The sequence below is a fragment of the Bombina bombina genome, chromosome 6, assembly GCF_027579735.1.
Source record: "Bombina bombina isolate aBomBom1 chromosome 6, aBomBom1.pri, whole genome shotgun sequence".
Classification (NCBI taxonomy): Eukaryota; Metazoa; Chordata; class Amphibia; order Anura; family Bombinatoridae; genus Bombina; species Bombina bombina.
In genome coordinates this window covers 730,178,791-730,197,294 of record NC_069504.1, presented here as the reverse complement: position 1 = coordinate 730,197,294, position 18,504 = coordinate 730,178,791, and the positions used below count along the sequence as shown (strand labels likewise).

The 18,504-nt window shown below is 39.4% G+C and overlaps 1 protein-coding gene across 1 annotated transcript in view; it reads right to left on the bottom strand.

Annotated features, from left to right (window-relative positions):
- The window catches only part of LOC128663558 (docking protein 2), a 109,777-nt gene that overhangs the window by 39,270 nt on the left and 52,003 nt on the right, over positions 1 to 18,504 (bottom strand). Inside the window, exons 2-3 of the mRNA XM_053717936.1 lie at positions 16,368 to 16,655; positions 13,808 to 13,898 (exon numbers count right to left, since the gene is read on the bottom strand). Coding sequence (XP_053573911.1) covers positions 13,808 to 13,898; positions 16,368 to 16,655 — 379 coding nt within the window. The remainder of the gene's footprint in view (positions 1 to 13,807; positions 13,899 to 16,367; positions 16,656 to 18,504) is intronic.

Genomic DNA, 18,504 nt, shown 5'->3' with positions numbered 1-18,504 from the left:
CCCAAAACTCTAATCTGTCAGATGGCACAGGATATAATTGCTTAAAACGTTTAGAAGGAGTAAATGAATTACCCAAATTATTCCATTCCCTGGAAATTACTTCAGAAATAGCACTAGGGACAGGAAAAACTTCTGGAATAACTACAGGAGATTTAAAAAGCTTATCTAAACGTTTAGATTTAGTATCAAGAGGACCAGAATCCTCAATTTCTAATGCAATTAGGACTTCTTTAAGTAAAGAACGAATAAATTTCATTTTAAATAAATATGAAGATTTATCAGCATCAACCTCTGAGACAGAATCCTCTGAACCAGAAGAACCATTATCAGAATCAGAATGATGATGTTCATTAAAAAATTCATCTGAAAAATGAGAAGTTTTAAAAGACTTTTTACGTTTACTAGAAGGAGGAATAACAGACATAGCCTTCTTAATGGATTTAGAAACAAAATCTCTTATGTTATCAGGAACACTCTGAGTATTAGATGTTGACAGAACAGCAACAGGTAATGTAACAGTACTAAAGGAAATATTATCTGCATTAACAGTTTGTCATGACAAAACAGTACAAACAACAGCTGGAGGAACAGATACCATAAGTTTACAGTAGATACACTTAGCTTTGGTAGCTCCAGCCCCCGGCAGCGATTTTCCAGAAGTATCTTCTGACTCAGTTTCAACGTGGGACATCTTGCAATATGTAATAGAAAAAACAACATATAAAGCAAAATTGATCAAATTCCTTAAATGACAGTTTCAGGAATGGGAAAAAAATGCCAGTGAACAAGCTTCTAGCAACCAGAAGCAATAAAAAATGAGACTTAAATAATGTGGAGACAATAGTGACGCCCATATTTTTTTAGCGCCAAAAATGACGCCCACATTATTTGGCGCCTAAATGCTTTTGGCGCCAAAAATGACGCCACATCCGGAACGCCGACACTTTTGGCACAAAAGAACGTAAAAAATGACGCAACTTCTGGCGACACGTATAACGCCGGAAACAGAAAAAAAAAATTTTTGCGCCAAAAAAGTCCGCGCCAAGAATGACGCAATAAAATGAAGCATTTTCAGCCCCCGCGAGCCTAACAGCCCACAGGGAAAAAGTCACATTTTTAAGGTAAGAAAAAAATTGATTTATTCATATGCATTATCCCAAATATGAAACTGACTGTCTGAAATAAGGAATGTTGAACATCCTGAGTCAAGGCAAATAAATGTTTGAATACATATATTTAGAACTTTATAAAAAAAGTGCCCAACCATAGCTTAGAGTGTCACAGAAAATAAGATTTACTTACCCCAGGACACTCATCTACATGTTGTAGAAAGCCAAACCAGTACTGAAACGAAAATCAGCAGAGGTAATGGTATATAAATAAGAGTATATCGTCGATCTGAAAAGGGAGGTAAGAGATGAATCTCTACGACCAATAACAGAGAACCTATGAAATAGACCCCGTAGAAGATCATTGAATTCAAATAGGCAATACTCTCCTCACATCCCTCTGACATTCACTGCACGCTGAGAGGAAAACCGGGCTCCAACCTGCTGCGGAGCGCATATCAACGTAGAATCTAGCACAAACTTATTTCACCACCTCCATAGGAGGCAAAGTTTGTAAAAACTGATTTGTGGGTGTGGTGAGGGGTGTATTTATAGGCATTTTGAGGTTTGGGAAACTTTGCCCCTCCTGGTAGGAATGTATATCCCATACGTCACTAGCTCATGGACTCTTGCTAATTACATGAAAGAAATACTATTTCCGGGGGAGAGTATATTCCAGTGATACATGGAATAATATCGGCCTCTCTAAGTACTACCCAGACAGTACCTAGCACAAACAGCACCTAGCATACACGGCGCCTGATACACATAGCGCTTAGCACACCCGGTACCTTCACTCACCTAACTCACGTAGTGCCTAACACAAGCAGTGACTGGCTCAAACAGTACCCAGCATAAACAGTGCCTATCACAAGTACTAGCCAGCACACACAACACCCAGCACACACAGCACCCAGCACAGATATCACGTAGCACCCCCGACGCCTAGCACATACGGCACCTTGCACAAATAACACCTATCTCATGAAGTACCTAGCATAAACAGCACTCACCACCTAACGCACACAGCACACGTAGTATCTAACACACACAGTACCTAGCACACGCAGCACCTAGCACACGCAGCACCTAGCATACGCAGCATCTAGCACATGCAGTACCTAGCACACGCAGTACCTAGCACACGCAGCACCTAGCACACGCAGCACCTAGCACACGTAGTATCTAGCACACACAGTACCTAGCACACACAGTACCTAGCACACACAGTACCTAGCTCACACAGTACCTAGGACAAACAGTACCTAGCAGACACAGTACCTAGCAAACACAGTACCTAGCAGACACAGTACCTATCACGCACAGCCCCTAACTCACACAGTACCAAGCACCCATAGCACCTTGCACACACAGCGCCTGGCACACTCGGCACCTGGCACAAATGGCACCTAACGCAAACATTGTCTAGCACGGACAATACCTAGTAAAAATAACTATGTTGGATGTAATGTGCTATGTAGATCAAAGTGAATGAAGTGTGCTGTAGCTGGGCACCTCGCACCCTGCGTTAGCATCTTGGAGATATAGGCAGCGATATTGAAAGAGGGTTAGTCTCTGAAAACCAAAAATAGTAATAAAGTGTCTGCATTAACATCTATGCCACTATTAATTTTGGGTATATCACTTTAGGGGCCCCCCCTAAAACCCCCTCATGACATAAATACAGAGTTGACACTAATATATCAAGCATGACATCTCTTAACAAATCCTCAGAAATACTATGTCACTAGAGCAGCAAGTCTTACAGGTGATGATCTGATCAATATGGATATCTATAACGGATTATTATGAGCCAGAAATGAAGCTTGCTATAATTAAATATAATTTAAGCTATATAGAACAAATCTAAGTAAAATGTCCCAACTGTGCTTATTGTGTTATGTAGTGTAAAGTCAATTCCTTAGAGTCTAGCTGAATATCCTTCAACTTGTGCATAGGCTAAGAAGGCACAGGCCGGAGTTCTGTTACAGAAGAGTGTTCTAAGCCACCCAGCACTTCCATCCGCTATGGAGAGTCTCTGCAATAGAGCAGACAGCCAGCACCATGTTGTTCCGATGCTCAAATATCTGCCAGTGCCCTGGAGGTCCCGGTAGTGTAGACAGCTACAGTCGCAATGGGGCAATTAGGGCAGCTCCGGAAACTGGAGTAGTGGAAGTTTATAGTTCCTATTCTCTTCAGGAACCATTGAATGGCATGGCCTGGAGCCTGATACCTACGGATCTTCCTTACAAGCCGCAGAGCCAAGATGGCGGCCGTTCGCCCCATTCCACGCTTCACCGGCAACCTCAGCAGGTCCCTAGAAATTGTTGGTCTCCTAGATGGTTTTCCTCTCAAGCGTCCTCCGGTGTCCATCTTAATCTTAAGGCCTCAGGAACCCGTGAGTAGTGTTGCTTTAGGGTAAAGGGCCAGCGTTTATATTATCAAATACGCACTTACTCATAGACTCCAAGATGGCGCCTCCCTGTATCTTCCAGATCCGCTTTCTGAAACATCACGGAGCTAACTCACGTCTAAGCGCGGATCTCCTCTCTCCTAGCTCCGCATCAGAGGTTCGGTACGGGAGGTGACTGTTCTAGCCGTGCAACTCTCCTATGTGGCTGTCTCCTCAGATCTGCTGGCATCTCGTTTAAGTTGTCCTGTTAGCTCCTGTAAACTGTTCAGGTGCGATGGGGCTCCTTTTGTTCCGCTCACCCGCGGGAGACTGCTTATAGTCTCGCAATTGAGATTGCTGGCCAATAGATTGCTGCAGGCTGCAGGGGGCTTAATTCCACCCCAGTAACTGGAGCAGGCCGAAGGTCACGGTTCAGGAGTAATGGTGTGGCTGGTATTTTCCTCTTCAACTCACTTTCTGCCCCCTGAGACTTCTTTTTGCTGGTTCCCCTTGTTTCCAGAGTCACCCCTGACAGAGTAGTCAATTTTTATTCAGCAGATTGCTATATTTAATTAGGTTTTTGTAGATTATTAGCTGGAGCTCAGATCATGGACGTCTGATCGCTTTACAGGCTAGCTCCGTCCCCTGCTAAATACCCTTTTAAGAGCAATGCCCATACAAATGCCCTTTATAGAGCAATGGGTAGCTTAGGTTTTTGTTAGAGTTAGGATTTTTTATTTTGGGGGGTTAGTTGGGTGGTGGGTTTTACTGTTGGGGGGTCTTTGTGGGTTTTTTTTACAGGTAAAAGAGCTTTTTAACTTAGGGCAATGCCCTACAAAAGGCCCTTTTAAGCGCTATTGGTAGTTTATTGTGGGCTAGGTTTTTTTTTTATTTTGGGTGTGCTTTTTTTATAGGGCTATTAAATTAGGTGTAATTCTTTTTTCTTTTTGATCATTTCGTTTGCTATTTTTCATAATTTAGTGTTTGTTATTTTTTGTAATTTTGTCTTTTTTATTTTTTGTAATTAGATAGTTTGTAATTTTTATAGTAGCGTTAGGATTTTTTTATGTTTATTTAATTGGTAGTTAGATTAATTTTAGTTTAATAGTTATATTAGTTTAAAGTTTTGATTTAATTTACAATAGGGAAATTGTAATTTTACTATAAAGTTAGGGGGGCATTAGGTTTAGGGGTTACTAGTTTAAATTAGTTTATTGCAATGTGGGGGGCTTTCGGTTTAGGGGTTAATAGTTTAATTTAGTATATTTCATTGTTGGGGCTTGTGGTTTAGGGGTTAATAGGTTTATTATAGTGGTGGCGGAGTAAGGCTTAATAACTTTAGTATAGTGGGGGTGATGTGGGCGGACGGAAGATTAGGGGTTAATTATATTTAAATAGTATTTGTGATGTGGGAGGATGGCGGTTTAGGGGTTAATAACTATTATAGTTGTGACGATGTCAGGGAGCGGTGAAATAGGGGTTAATACATTTTATTAGTGGCAGCGACGTCGGGAGCAGCAGATTGGGGTTAATAAATTTAATTTAATCTTTGCGATGCAGTGGGGCCTCAGTTTAGGGGTTAATAGGTAGTTTATGGGTGTTGGTGTACTTTATAAAAGTTTAGTTATGAGTTTTATGTAACATTTTTGTTGCATAAAACTCATAACTACTGCTCTCAGATGGCGGTACGGATCTTGTCGGTATAGGCTGTAATGCAAGCTTTTTAGCCTCACCACAAAATTTGTAATGGCTGCGCTATGGAAGTCCCATAAAAAAATGTAATTTTTACGTGTGCGGGGCTGACGTTGTGTTACAGGCTAAAAGGCTTGCGGTACAGCTATACCGACAAGACTTGTAATGGCTGCGCTGCTGTTTTAACGCTGAAATGACAGTGATCTAGTTGAATGTGATTTAAAGTAAATTATGGTCACAAGGCATTTGAGTATCATTTTCTTTAATAAATAACATGTATACCAAGTAAATGTAAAGCAAGTCACACTGGCAGAGGAGGCAGGAGACATTGAAAGCAAAAAGGTCACCTTGCACATTGGGATGAAACTGGTAAGGTTGAATCTGCAGCAAATACATTATCTTGCACAGGTCAGCATTCTGCAGAGAATTTGGCCTGCTGACCATAAATTGATAGACATACAGACACCAACATAGATAAACATAATGCACATACTATTAGTGTATAATATAAAGTAATTGGGCTTATACTACTTCAAGATGTTTCACAAACACCTTTAATTGCAAAGACTATTTTCCTTTGTGTGTACACATGTATTTCCCTTACAAAGCTCATCCCATCTTTCTCTGAAAGAACTAAACTAAAAGGAATTCAGAGAGAAAGCAGGAAGGACATGACTCTTCCCTGATTAAAGAGCAATTTTTTTTCTTTGGTAAAACACTAAACCTTTTAAACCCTTTAAGGACAAGGCCATTTTTCAATTTCTTTCCCATAAAGTGAAAGTAAACCCTAGTGTTGTATAAACACTAGGATTTACTATTGAAACAAATAAAGAGGGCTTTCATTCATGAAGTATAAGATACTTCATGTAGAAAGCTCCTTTATTTGTTTCAACCGATTGCCGATTTTAGCTGCTACAGCAACCCACGGCTAAAAAATTTTTTGGCTAAGAGGTGACGTTTTCACCTCTTAGCCAATAGCAGTACGGTAAATCCGGCTCCCATGGGCGCTAAGCCGGATTTACTGCACTGCTATTGGCTAAGAGGTGAAAACGTCACCTCTTAGCCAAAATTTTTTTTAGCTGTGGGCTGCTGTAGCAGCTAAAATCGGCAATCGGTTGAAACAAATAAAGGAGCTTTCTACATGAAGTATCTTATACTTCATGAATGAAAGTGCCCTTTATTTGTTTCAATAGTAAATCCTAGGGTTTATACAACGCTAGGGTTTACTTTCACTTTAAGGACCAGGGTTATTTTTACATTTCTGCGGTGTTTGTGTTTAGCTGTAATTTTCCTCTTACTCATTTACTGTACCCACACATATTATATACCGTTTTTCTCGCCATTAAATGGACTTTCTAAAGATACCATTATTTTCATCATATCTTATAACTTTTTCTAACTTTGACCCCCAAAATCTGTTACACATCTACAACCACCAAAAAACACCCATGCTAAATAGTTTCTAAATTTTGTCCTGAGTTTAGAAATACCCAATGTTCTTTGCTTGTTTTGCAAGTTATAGGGCAATAAGTACAAGTAGCACTTTGCTATTTCAAAAGCACTTTTTTTTCAAAATTAGCGCTAGTTACATTGGGACACTGATATCTTTCAGGAATCCCTGAATATCCCTTGACATGTATATATATATATATTTTTTAGAAGACATACCAAAGTATTGATCTAGGCCCATTTTGGTATATTTCATGCCACCATTTCACCGCCAAATGAGATCAAATAAAAAAAATGTTCACTTTTTCACAATTTTTTTCACAAACTTTAAGTTTCTCACTGAAATTATTTGCAAACAACTTGTGCAATTATGGCATAAATGGTTGTAAATGCTTCTCTGGGATCCCCTTTGTTCAGAAATAGCAGACATATATGGCTTTGGCGTTGCTTTTTGGTAATTAGAAGGCCGCTAAATGCCACTGCGCACCACACGTGTATTATGCCCAGCAGTGAAGGGGTTAATTAGGGAGCATGTAGGGAGCTTCTAGGGTAAATTTTAGCTTTAGTCTAGTGTAGAAGACAACCCCAAGTATTGATCTAGGCCCATCTTGGTATATTTCATGCCACCATTTCACCGCCAAATGCGATCAAATGAAAAAAAAGTTAAATTTTTCACAATTTTAGGTTTCTCACTGAAATTATTTACAAACAGCTTGTGCAATTGTGGCACAAATGGTTGTAAAAGCTTCTCTGGGATCCCCTTTGTTCAGAAATAGCAGACATATATGGCTTTGGTGTTGCTTCTTGGTAATTAGAAGGCCGCTAAATGCAGCTGCGCTCCACACGTGTATTATGCCCAGCAGTGAAGGGGTTAATTATGGAGCTTGTAGGGTTAATTTTAGCTTTAGTGTAGTGTAGTGTAGAAGACAACCCAAAGTATTGATCCCATTTTGGTATATTTCATGCAACCATTTCCCCGCCAAATGCGATCAAATAAAAACAAAACGTTCACTTTTTCACAATTTTTTTCACAAACTTTAGGTTTCTCACTGAAATTATTTACAAACAGCTTGTGCAATTATGGCACAAATGGTTGTAAATGCTTATCTGGGATGCCCTTTGTTCAGAAATAGCAGACATATATGGCTTTGGCGTTGCTTTTTGGTAATTAGAAGGCCGCTAAATACCGCTGCGCATCACACGTGAATTATGTCTAGCAGTGAAGGGGTTAATTAGGTAGCTTGTAGGGAGCTTGCAGGGATAATTTTAGCTTTAATGTAGGGATCAGCCTCCCACCTGACACATCCCACCCCCTGATCCCTCCCAAACAGCTCTCTTTCCTCCCCCACCCCACAATTGTCGCCGCCATCTTAAGTACTGGCAGAAAGTATGAAAGTACTAAAATAAAGGTATTTACATATGCTGATGTGTAGGATCCCCTTTAGCCCCCAACCTCCCTGATCCCCCCCAAACAGCTCTCTAACCCTCCCTCTCTACCTTATTGGTAGCCATCTTGGGTACTGGCAGCTGTCTGCCAGTACCCAGTTTACTAAAAAAACCCTGCTTTTTTTATATTTTATTATTTTTTTCTGTAGTGTAGCTTCCCCCCAGCCAAAGAGCAACCCCCCACCCCCTCCCAGATCCCTTAGATGTATTTTTAAATTGATTTTTTGCCCACTCTATCCCTCTTTTTTTTTAAAAAAAAAAAATTCTGTAGTGTAGCTGTTCCCACCCGCTTCCACCCCGTGCACGCGCTCGCCTCTGTGAGCGCCTCCGATGATCACGCCCATGATCCCACCCCCCTCGACGTCCTATGGCCCATCAATGGCGGCCCACCCGCCTCCCACGTAAGCTCCCACCCACCAATGATACCGGCCATCGATGTCCGGTGCAGAGAGGGCCACAGAGTGGCTCTCTCTGCATCGGATGGCCAAGGGGTGTTATTGCAGGATGCCTCAATATCGAGTCATCACTGCAATAACCGGAAAGCGTCTGTAAGCGAGCAGGATCACTTCCAGACGCTTTAAACCCCTAATGTCGTACAGGGTACATCGCTGGTCTTTAAAGACCAGGTTGTGTGTGACGTACCCTGTACGACATGCGTTGTTAAGGGGTTAAAAAATGTTTTAAATAACTAAACTGGACACACATAAATACCTGTTTAATCTCAAGATAAAGGGTGTCCATACTTTGTTTCTAACCCACATGGTGTATAGCCAGCTTAGCTTCAATTCCTCACATCCTCCTTCCTCCCCCTCTCCTTCCTCCCCCTCTCCTTCCTTTCCAGGGCAGGGTGTTACTGCCCATTACTAGAGGATCTCACTACCCTTATAACCAGACTGTGCTCCAGCTCCTCCCACCAGCAGCAGCAGAGTTTACTGAAGCTTTTCTGTTCTCTGTTCAGGGGGAACTAAGTTCCTCCTGCAAAAATAATGCAGTAATTCCGTTCCCATGCATTCCTGCTGTACTTGACCCCTGATATGTACATATGCTATTTCTAGTGCATCATGCAAACCATCACCGGCTCTCTGAGTAGACATAGCATAGGAAAATAGGCACACTGTGCACAGCATATGTACATATACCCCTAAAACAGCAATAACTTTTACTAGAAGCAGTTTTGCCAATACAAATAAATTGAAAAAATTCTTCCATTGAAAAATGTAGATGCACTCATGCACTTTTCAGTTTTGATTATGTCCCTTTAAGGTAGCAGCAAAGTTTTTTCAATTGAATAATATTACATCTTGTATGTTATTATAGCTGTTCCAAAAGATTTTGTGTCTAATCAAATATTAATGGTGTTACCTATGTAATATAATTACTGTCTGCTACATTAAGGACTTGTACTTTACCTTCAGCCCTTTTCGCCAATTATCCTAAAAGATCTGCAGGCATTTTGTCTATTTTTAACATGACAGCTGCTGCTTCTGCTATCACTAGCAGGGGAAATGACCCAGCAATAACAATAAGAAAGTACCCAGTACCAGAGACATAACTGGGCCTCACATGGAAATGTTTGTGGCAGCCCCCCAATTCATGTGCACCCCTACGGCAACACCAGTGTATTGTCAAGGTTTCTTAGCCTGGATTATCATACAAGAAAAGATTTATATAGTTTGATTTTCTATTTCATAATTTTATTTGAATGTATTTTATTCACACTGTCAATATTCTGATATATATATATATAGATAAATAAATATATATATATACTGTATATATACACAGTATATAAATGAAGGCACTTGCATAATTTATTAACAATAATCACAATTTTATTGTGATGTTTCATGTCCTCTTCTTCATACAAATATCAAGTAAAACAAACTTACATTTTATATCAAATCTATTTCCATAAACACTCCCCTCCTTTGTGTGCAAGAAATCAAATTAGCATTGGAACGCTTTGCTATGCATTCCAAACAGGTTTCCAAAATGGAGACCAGACTGGAAGTTACACCACTTTCCGTTTTGGTGTAATTACGTTGCCATAGTGATATACAAACAGATATAGCGCAAACATATTCAAGTGAAATAAAGTTAAAAAAACTAAAATAATGATTTGAATCATCTGATCATGCATTTTATGTATATTAAAACATAATAAACTCTTTTGAGAGAATAAACTAAGCAGATATTAATGCATTATCACCTTCCTTACTTAAAGTTATATCCAAATCCAAATTTATGATAACTATTAGAAATAACTCTAATCAATTAGAGGGGGGTCTCACAATTGCAGCAAATAAAACAGATATTTATCCTGCGGGGATATACTGTATACCTAGAACACTGGATACTCAAGTAAATTAATTGAAAGGAGAGACTCAAATGTTTTTGCTTTTTCAAACACATCAGAAACATACAGAGGGCTCTATGTACGAACAGCATAAGCTGTTCCAGAGCCCTTGTAGGGCAAATTCACACATGCAAGTCTGCTTCTCGCAATGTAAGAAGCAGTGGTCATTAGACCGCTGCTTCCTACACTCTTTGCCAGCTCTGTAGTGGTGAAAAGAAATCTCGCCGAACTCGCTCGCTCGCTCGGGTTGATTGAAAGAAGGGGCGGGCATTGCACATTCATCAGAGTGTGTAATGATGCGTATGGGACAGCAGACTAACAGATCCGCTGCCCATATGCAATGAATGCTTGCAGACAACTTTTCAAGTTGAAAGCATCATTCTCCGCACGCCGCTTAATACATGGGACCCAGAATCACCATATACTACGTTTGCTCCAAAAAAAAAAAAAAATTGGTGAGATTATCAGACAACATTAGTGTCAGGGCTATGGACTCTCTATCAGGATGGAGCCCAATGGCAGAGACTAGAGACTCAAATATATAACGATTATATTATATACATTAAGATAAGGGGGTCAATTTACTAAAGTGCGAGCGGACATGATACAATGTAGCGTATCATGTCCGCTGCACATCAATAAATGCCGACAGCATATGCTTGCACCAGCTGTTCTTGTGAACTGCTGGTGCAATACCACCCCCTGCAGATTTGCAGACAATCAGCCGATAGCAGGGGGTGTCCATCAACCCGATCGTATTTGATTGGGTTGATTTCTGTCCACCGCCTCAGAGCAGGCGGACAAGTTATGGAGCAGTGGTCTTTAGACCGCTGCTTCATAACTTCTGTTTCCGGCGAGCCTGGAGGCTCGCCGTAAACACGGGGCATCAAGCTGGTACACTCATATATACATTATCTGATAAAAAATATTCAGATATATTAATAAAAAAAATTATATAAAAGTTAAAATGTATATGACAAAGTATTTGAATGGAAAGGGCTATAATGGATATATATATATATATATATATATATATATATATACACACATATATATATGTGTATACATTTGTATTTATATATGTATATAAATACATATATACACAAAAAGAAACAAACGCTTACCCAGGGAATGAACAATAGCGTAATAGCTTTCTCTATGGCTAGTTGCCACCCCAGAAGCTTTGATTTATTCATTATTACTATTTTTTATTATTTTTTTATGGTTTTTTGATTGATTTTCTGGACTTCCATTATTTTGTTATATATCACAGTATATGTGACATATTTTTATCTAGAACTAATTATCAAGTATTACTCATTAGCACCAGCATTTCAGAAAGTGTATTTATTTAAATGTATTATTTTACATTATACCCGTTACATTTATTCACCATTATTTTTATTTTTGCAGAAATATTTATTCACTTAACCAGTGCACTCTCCTTTACAAATAACCCTAGTGGATATCTCTTTTAGTGCCACTCCAGAAGCAGCCTCTTTTTGCCCAGCATATACCTTTCCTGTAGTATATCAGTTTGATCCTGACTAAACATTACAGTCCAGCCCAAAATACCAGGCAGTGCCTCTATGTGGGCCTCGTCAGTGAGGTACAGCCATATCCCTCTCTTGACACATTGGGCAATGGGTCCACTTCTGGTTTCCTGCATCACCCATAGCGATACTTCCCCAAAGGTCATAATTTGCCCGCACAAAGGGCCAAATTACAAGTAGAGTGCGAGCAATAAGGGGTTTATCACAGGTGTTTGCGCTAGTTGGGTTTACCACTCGTACAGCCTTTCATCCTTCCGAGGTTGATAAAATGAGCAGCGCCTTGAGACCATTACAGGTGATTAGCTGCGCTTTACAAGTACCCAATACATACATACATATTACAAGTTGAAGGTAAACGTGATCGCTTGAGCGCAATCGCGATTTACACTAGAATTATTACCTATAGAGTACATGATTAACAACAGCATGGGGGACATTGCTTTCTAACACATACATTTTTAAAGCAAAATGTGAAGCCACACACTTACTACATTGCCTTGCTACAACCCTCAAAAAGTGTCCAGGGAGCCTGTGTGTGAATATGGATGTCTATGGGTACTTGAGTGTGTGTTTATGTTGGTGCCTGAGTGTATGAGTGCATTTAAATATCTACAGGTGCCTGTGTGTAGGTTGTGTATGCGCATGTGGGTGTCTGTAGGTGCCTGTATGTGTGCATGTGGATGTCTTTTGTACCTTATTTAAAATACAAAGATGGTGAGACATGAAAGGACAATGAAAGGAAGGTTGTACTTTAGAATATTTTTTTTATTGGGGAGCACATTTTGTAATTTTTCACTGGGAGTCTGATTTTCTAGAAAACTACCCTGACCACAATGGACTGTGTATGTTTTGAGGTACATTGTGGGAATATGGCTGCAGCTTGGTGAGTCTCATCATAAATCTTATGTGGACAACTAAGTAACAGGGGTCCAATAGCAATGGGGTCTAAAGTGATGCTTAATGCAGGATAGTGGAGTCTAATCGGAGGTCCTTTATGGGCATATAACTGGCACAGACTTCAGGGCCATGGGGTCTGATATGATATCTGATGTGGGCCTATAACAGAGAGTGAATGCAGGGTTATAGGGTATGATCTGAGGTTTGATCATGACTCCATCCAGTGGCCCAGCACCCACCAAACAACCACTACTGGGTTAGATCTTAAATAACTGCCACAGGATCATTAAAGTGATGTATCCTTTGTTGAAGGATCAGTAATGCAATACTGGGAGCTATCTGAAAGCCAATGACAAGAGGCAAAAATGGGCAGCAACCAATCAGCAGCTTCTGAGCCTACCTAGATATATGTTTCAACAAAGGATACAAAAAGAACAAAGCAAATTAGATTATAGAAATAAATTAGAATGCTATTTGAAATTGCATGCTCTATGTGAATTATGAAAGAAAAAATGTGGGTTTCATGTCCCTTTAAGTTATTCAAATGAGATATACAGGTCAAGTAGCCAGTCCATTATGTTCTTTGCTAAAAACAAAGACTATGTCCTAGCAACTTTATCTGGTATGTACCTTGCTTTGCCAGGCCCTGTACAGTTGTATCCGCTGTACCCCTAATGGAACCCCCACAACAAGAATGCAGTTTATTTAGAGGGATACACTTCCGTTATCAAACTGTGTTATTATATGCACACTTCTGTGATACCAGCTCCTAATGAGTTCATAGCATGGTCTTACCTACCAGGGTGAACATTAGAAGGCAATATAATATTAAAAAAAAGGTTAACACAAATCTTTTTTTTTTTTTTTTTAAACAAACTGTGCTGCAACCACATTTTACAGCATCTCTCCTTACCAACTGCTCTGCTTGTGCTATATAGTGAATTCTCCTGCAACTGTAGACCTCCTGCATTAAGTACTTGACTACTACGTCTCTCAAGACGCTCCTGTAAAGAGAGATAAGGAGAGAGACGGCTTAGTATGTAGAAGTATACTTCTATTAATTGGCAAAAAACTTACATTAAAGCCAGAGTTGACGTTTTCTATAAAACTTTTAAAAGCAAGGACATTCCTAACTTAAACTGCTACCACTCCCCTATTGGAAGATTTGCATGGCATCATCAATGATATCACATGTGACATCATACATGACATAATTGATGACATAATCAACATCACTAGTGACATCTCTTATGATATATAGATAAATCTGCACAATCTAAGCTCACTCTCCCTTACACAAACTCTTGTCCCCCCACTCCCTCACATGAAACCATCTCCTCATCCTCCTACACAATCTCCTCCTTACATCCTCACCTCCCCTTCTCCAATACACACAATATGTTTCTTTACCTCTCACTCCCCCTAATTTATCTTTTCAGGAACTTTTCCCTCACACCCTACTCACCCTCTCAATCCAACTAACCCTCACACACTAGCTTCTGTCCATCCTATCAGCCCTCCCTCCTCAAGTAAGACTCCTCCTCAATCTCTCTTACCACTTACACAATCACCTTTCATGACTCATGCCATTGTAAAGGGACTTTAAGCATCCAATCAGGAAGCATGCCCCAGAACTTGCAAGGGAATATGCATCTGACATGTACAGCACAGTCATTTTAATTTACACCTGAGTTAAAGGAACTTTACTATAAAATATCATTAGATTTCAATGAAATAGCATGAGATCACCGTATAGCAAAGTGTGAACCCTGGTGATGATAATAATTGCAGATTGTAGGTTCCCCCTACTGACAGACTCCTGCACTGCAGCTATACTGATAATGTACTGAAAAAGAAGCACTCTACTGAGCATGTCTGGTGGGCAAATAACCGACCAACTGTACTGCACTTTGGATTGTGCAAAACAAAAGCTAATTTGTATGAAATAACTTAAAAATAATAAAAGTTATACATTTTAAACGGGCATTTATTCAAGTCAAACACTAGCTCAAGCCTAAACTATAGCGGCTCTACTGAGCATTATAAAAGAGTTTCAGATTTAAATAAATAGCAACATATACTGAGAAATAGCTTCAGATATATTCAGGGAGAAGGGAAACATTTATATATGATAGAAACCTTTAATTAAATTAAGGGATTTATCAAAGCTAAGTCAAAGTATTTTTTTAACAGAACACCAGAACAAGGGGTCATGATCATTAGATAGATAGATAGATAGATAGATAGATAGATAGATAGATAGATAGATACCCTACTTGTCACTGACCTGTTTACTAAAAGAGCATGGTGGAAGTAGTGACTGAAAAGGAAGATCGAGTTTAGTAAGGCAGACCCAGTGATGGCTGCAATGCTTTCATCTACCACCACTAAAGGGAGAATTGGTCAATGGAATGTAAAGAGAGAGACTAAAGGACCACTCAATGCAGTAGAATTACATAATTAACAAATACATAATAACAAGACAATGCAGTTACTCTGAATTTCAAATAAGCAGTATATATTTTTTCTGACAAATTTATATTTTTCTCCCCCTATTTTGTGACAAACATCAGCCAATCACAGACTAGTATACGTATACCATGTAAGCTTGTGCACATGCTCAGAAGAATTGTGTTCCAAGAAAGTGTAAATTTAAAAAGAATGTGCAAAATTTGATAATGGAAATAAATTGGAAAGTGTCTTAAAACTGCTGCTCTATCTGAATCAGAAAAGTTTATTTTGAGTTGAGTGTCCCTTTAAGCATAAGAAGGTAGAGCTGCACCCCCATAATCATGCTGACCACCTGTCTATTAATTGGCTGCAGTAGTAGACTTGCTGCTATGTAATGAACCCAAGTACACTGATAGATGGAGCAAAATATGTACTGAGCTACACAGGGGGGGGGGGGGTCGATCACAATGTTTTAGAAAAACTAATCTAATGATTTTCAACAGAAAAACAAAATTAAAGTCTAGCGAGATTCTTGTAGCTTAACCAGTTGATACATTTCTTTAAAGGATTGTGATCGACTGCAGAGTTGGTTATCAAATCAGTGCTGTACTGTATCACTCAGTAGCGTTTCTTCTGCTCCATAACTTTAATCACATGCTGGCTTGTGAATATATTTCCCCAGTGCATGTACCTCTAGGGCTCGTGTCTCCCTGGACAGCTATGGGTTTACTTATTTTATTTCTTACAGTTTGTGTGCCCCCCGTTTGACCCCTTATTGGAGTCTGTTTACTTATCTAGCGCGGTTCTGTCCAACTTCACTTTTCATTAGACGTGTACAGCTGCGAAAAATGTGTTTTTTACAAATCTTTCATAACAAATATTCAGGGAAATTTGTTTCCCTGAATATTCATTGGAAGCACTATTCGGTATTCTGAATATTCGTTTTACATTTACGTTCGTTTTCATTAAAAATGATAAAATATAATACTGTTTTCTAATGAATCATGGTACTATACTCTCACCTGTGGAAATGCTATGCTGCAGAGTGTTTTTATCCAGACAGATTGTTCGGATGTCTCACAGGCAAGCAAGTGTATCCTCTGTGTAGTCTCAATGCTAAATGATCGGGTGTCTTTTGGACTCTGCTCACCACTGCGGTCTGAAACACTGACACAGTCACTAAGTTGTATAAGTCTAAAACACTCTGCTTTACGACCATGCTCCGAGGGTTGAGAGCCTTCATATATCTCCAGACGTGCCAAGCCAGTGGAGGTGCTTCCATGTAGAATTCCCCATACCTTCTTCCACTTCTGTAAAAGAGTGTGTTAAAGGACCATTAAATACAGTAGAACTGCATAATAAACAAGTGCATAATAAAAAAGACAATGCAATAACATTTAGGGGTCCATTTATTAATGTTTGGGCGGACATGATCCGATATAGCAGATCATGTTCGCCGCACATCGATAAATGCTGACGCTGTCAGCATTTATCATTGAACCAGCAGTTCTTGTGAACTGCTGGTGCAATACCACCCCCTGCAGATTCACAGCCAATCGGCCACTGGCAGGGGGTGTCAATCAGCCCGATCGTATTCGATCGGGCGGATTGCTGTCCGCCACCTCAGAGGTGGCGGATGAGTTAAGGAGCAGCAGTCTTAGGACCGCTGCTTCTTAACTTCCGCTTTAGCCAGAACTGAAGCGGAATGGTTCGGAAGCAGCATTCACTGCTTCTTAAATAGACCCCCTAGTCTGATGTACAAATTAACATTTATAAGTTATTTTCATTTCACCCTGTATCATGTGACAAACATCAACCAATCACAAAATGCATATATGTTGCCTCGGAAAGTGTGCATAGAAACAGATTGTGCGCACTTAGATAATGGAAGTAGGGAAGTTTTTTTTTATTGCATTCTTCTAAATAATGAAAGTTTAATTTTGACTTCAGTGTCCTTTTAAGAGTAGTTTGTAACAAATTCCATACTGGCAATGAAGAACCGAGTCACTGCTAATGTCACTGATTGCTTAAAGGGATACAGAACAAGTTAAATTGCTCATAAAATGTTCAATTATGCACAGCAACAGAAACTTCATATCTTCGGCGTCATATCTTTTTTGACGCGTTCACTTGAGCACTTGAGTGAAGTTAGCACTCATCGGATAGCCCGTCCTCAGAGCTCTGGTTAACTGTTTTGCAAAACAAAAAAGTGTCACATCAAAAATACATTTCAATGTACAGTTACACTCATAATAACCTCATCTTATAAAAATTCTTTAAAAAAAAATTGCATAAAAAGTTATAAGGGCTCAAAGATATGAGGTCTCTGGTGTTAGAAAAAAAGGCAGGCAAAGTGCTTTAACCTAAATATGGATATGTATACATATATATATTTAGATTTATATGTGTGTTAATATGTATTTACAGTATATGTGTGTATATGTAGTTACAAACATATATAAACAAATAAATACATATGTATTCATATATAGACATACATATAAGTGCATTGGAGCCCTTTGCAGTTGAGTAGATAAAAACATGAAAAATTATTTTTATGCAATATTCATATTTAATAAAAAAAAATGTAACTACGTGTATGTATTTACTGTAAATGTTTCACATTCCAATGGTCTGCACATAGAATATGTTATAAGTTTTTAAATTTAACAGTGGCGAGGGAAAGTTAGTAAATGTTGGACTACCTGCTACAAATAGTATCTAAAGGGATATTATATATCCATAAAAGGACGTGGCAGAGAAAGGTTGGAGAGGAAAAGTGAGAGTGGAGAAAAAGATAGCGTTAAGAAAGAGTGGAGAAAAAAAAGAAAGAGCGAAGCGATATGATAGAGTGAAAAGAAAATATATGGGGGTAGATTTATCAAATGGCGGGCGGACATGATTCGCCCTCTGCAAATTCACAGCCAATCGGCCACTAGAAGGGGTTGTGAATCATCCCGATCGTATCGGTATGATTGCAGTCCGCCACCTAAAAGGTGGCAGACAAGTTAAGGAGCAGCAGTCTTATGACCGCTGCTTCTTAACCTATGTTTCCGGCAAGCCAGAAACCTCGGGTGTAGAAAGCAGCATCCACTGCTTGATAAATCTACCCCATGGCCTGAGAGAGAAGGGAGGGGGTAAAAAGAGAGATTGGAAAGA